This window comes from Poecilia reticulata, linkage group LG22 (genome assembly GCF_000633615.1).
Source record: "Poecilia reticulata strain Guanapo linkage group LG22, Guppy_female_1.0+MT, whole genome shotgun sequence".
NCBI lineage: Eukaryota > Metazoa > Chordata > Actinopteri > Cyprinodontiformes > Poeciliidae > Poecilia > Poecilia reticulata.
In genome coordinates this window covers 3,797,509-3,799,469 of record NC_024352.1, presented here as the reverse complement: position 1 = coordinate 3,799,469, position 1,961 = coordinate 3,797,509, and the positions used below count along the sequence as shown (strand labels likewise).

At 40.5% G+C, this 1,961-nt stretch overlaps 1 protein-coding gene across 1 annotated transcript in view; it reads right to left on the bottom strand.

Annotated features, from left to right (window-relative positions):
- Positions 1-1,961, bottom strand: part of letm1 (leucine zipper-EF-hand containing transmembrane protein 1) — a 21,179-nt gene that overhangs the window by 2,692 nt on the left and 16,526 nt on the right. The window contains exons 13-14 of the mRNA XM_008398923.2: positions 1,432-1,749; positions 716-872 (exon numbers count right to left, since the gene is read on the bottom strand). Of these exons, the coding sequence (XP_008397145.1) occupies positions 716-872; positions 1,432-1,749 (475 nt within the window). The remainder of the gene's footprint in view (positions 1-715; positions 873-1,431; positions 1,750-1,961) is intronic.

Genomic DNA, 1,961 nt, shown 5'->3' with positions numbered 1-1,961 from the left:
AAGAGCTGCCATAGATACAGTTGCAGCCAAGAATGGTTTAATGTTACACAATACAGTTTTACCAAGTTGCTCCAAGTCTAAACTGGCATTGTTGTTCATTTAAAGTGTAAAGTTTACCTTCGACCAAACRMCCCCCAAAGGCATCCCAGCGCCCCCCTTTTGTAAAAATGTTCGCCAGCGCCCCCTGCCGTCCTCTGAACGCCCCCTGGGGGGCGGTACCGCCCACGTTGAGAACCGCTATTCTAATAATTCTATATTTCAGTTATGTCAATATCTTGTTCTTTACTGTCTGTGTTTTTTGTTCCTGTATGTTTCTTCTTTTAAATGAGAATGTGAAGAGAGGAAACAGAACTGCTGCGTAAACTTCACCCACTTCAAAATAATAGCATGTAAATAAACATCTAAATTCCTGAGTTAAACAAAACATTAGCTCTGCTATTAGCACATTAGTTAAATAGCAGACGTGTGCACACTACTGGGTATCAGAGTAAATGGGGTAAAGAAGCTTTTTTTTCTTTTGGGAAAAAAAGAGAGAGAAAAAGGAAAACCATACATAATTTCCTTCCACATTGRCTCAAAGTTGGTGGGGGTCTGGGACATAAAATCCAAAAACATGCAAAAACGTTTGTGGCTGTAACGTGTCGGAATTAGTATGGGAGATGAACACTTTTCCAAGGCACTGTATGCTGTGTTAAAGCCGTAGTGTTCGAAGTACTTTGATGACGTCGTCGATGTCGATCTTTCCGTCCTTGTTGTCGTCCAGGGCTTTTGCGATCCTCTGCAGCTTGTCCTCTGGAATTTTCTGGATCTGCCGCATGACGTTGATGAGCTCGTCGATGCCGATCAGGTTCTCCCTGAAGGTGTAGAACAGACTGCATACAGGAAACGGTTACCGACTTTGGCACGGTGTAAAATGTGGTGGAGAGATCCCAAATCAACGGGCTGCATTCGTTCTGGTCTCCCAGATCACGCCGATCCAACCGATTCAGGGGGTTTGTTGATGACGCAAGCAGATTGGGTAAGTAATTAAACTCATGCTGAAATAAAATGCACAACATGCTGCTTGAAATATTCTTTTTAGCCTGATGTGCTGCTTTAATTGTTTCAGCCAGGTGTTTCAGTCAGGTGTTAGTGTAGTCTTGCTGCATAAAGGAAYTACGATATGCAGAAACTTTCATGCTTTTTGGACAAACATTTTTGACTTTTTTTAATTTTACAAAWCAAGCATCAAGTTTGAAAGTATTAATCAACAGACCAGAGCTGTTGAGCCTATTCCAAACACAGCAACCTGCTGGCTGAATTCTGTTGCAGTTCTGAGGTTAGGAACAGGACTGAAGACAGATTCTCTGCAGAACTATTTCAGCATGAGAAAAACCATGATGCAACGTCAGAGTCTGACATGCAGCAATGGTTTGACACCGTTCATCTTACCTCACGGCATCGCTATACTTAGTGAAGAATAATCTGCAAAATTTGAAATCAATTAGAGGTCTGGATTTGGTGTTTCGATCGGACATGACATTCATTAATTGATTGATTTTATATTTTATCTCCACCACCATTTTACAAGAAATGTACTGATAAGAGAAGGTGTGTTTTGACTGTGGGCYGTTTGTGTGAATCATGGCCACTGACGATGTATGAATCACTCTTATTGTTWACAACACRCAGAGTTCAAACCTGGTCATTAAAGCAGCCTTACTGAYCTGAGGARCAGAGATCCCARCCGMCAAATGAATCAGCATTAACCTCAGATTGTTTCAAATACAGATGGCTRTTGTTTAAAAGCTAAAGAAATCACTACTAATATTTCAGGAATATTGCAATAAATTTCCAATTATTTTTGCTGATCCTGATAGGGAAAAAAAGGTTACTTGTCACACTTCCTGAGTTCTGGTACTACCTGGTGTTTCTAAACAAATACCTTGGTTACTTGACAAATTTCAAAGTTCACATTTTTT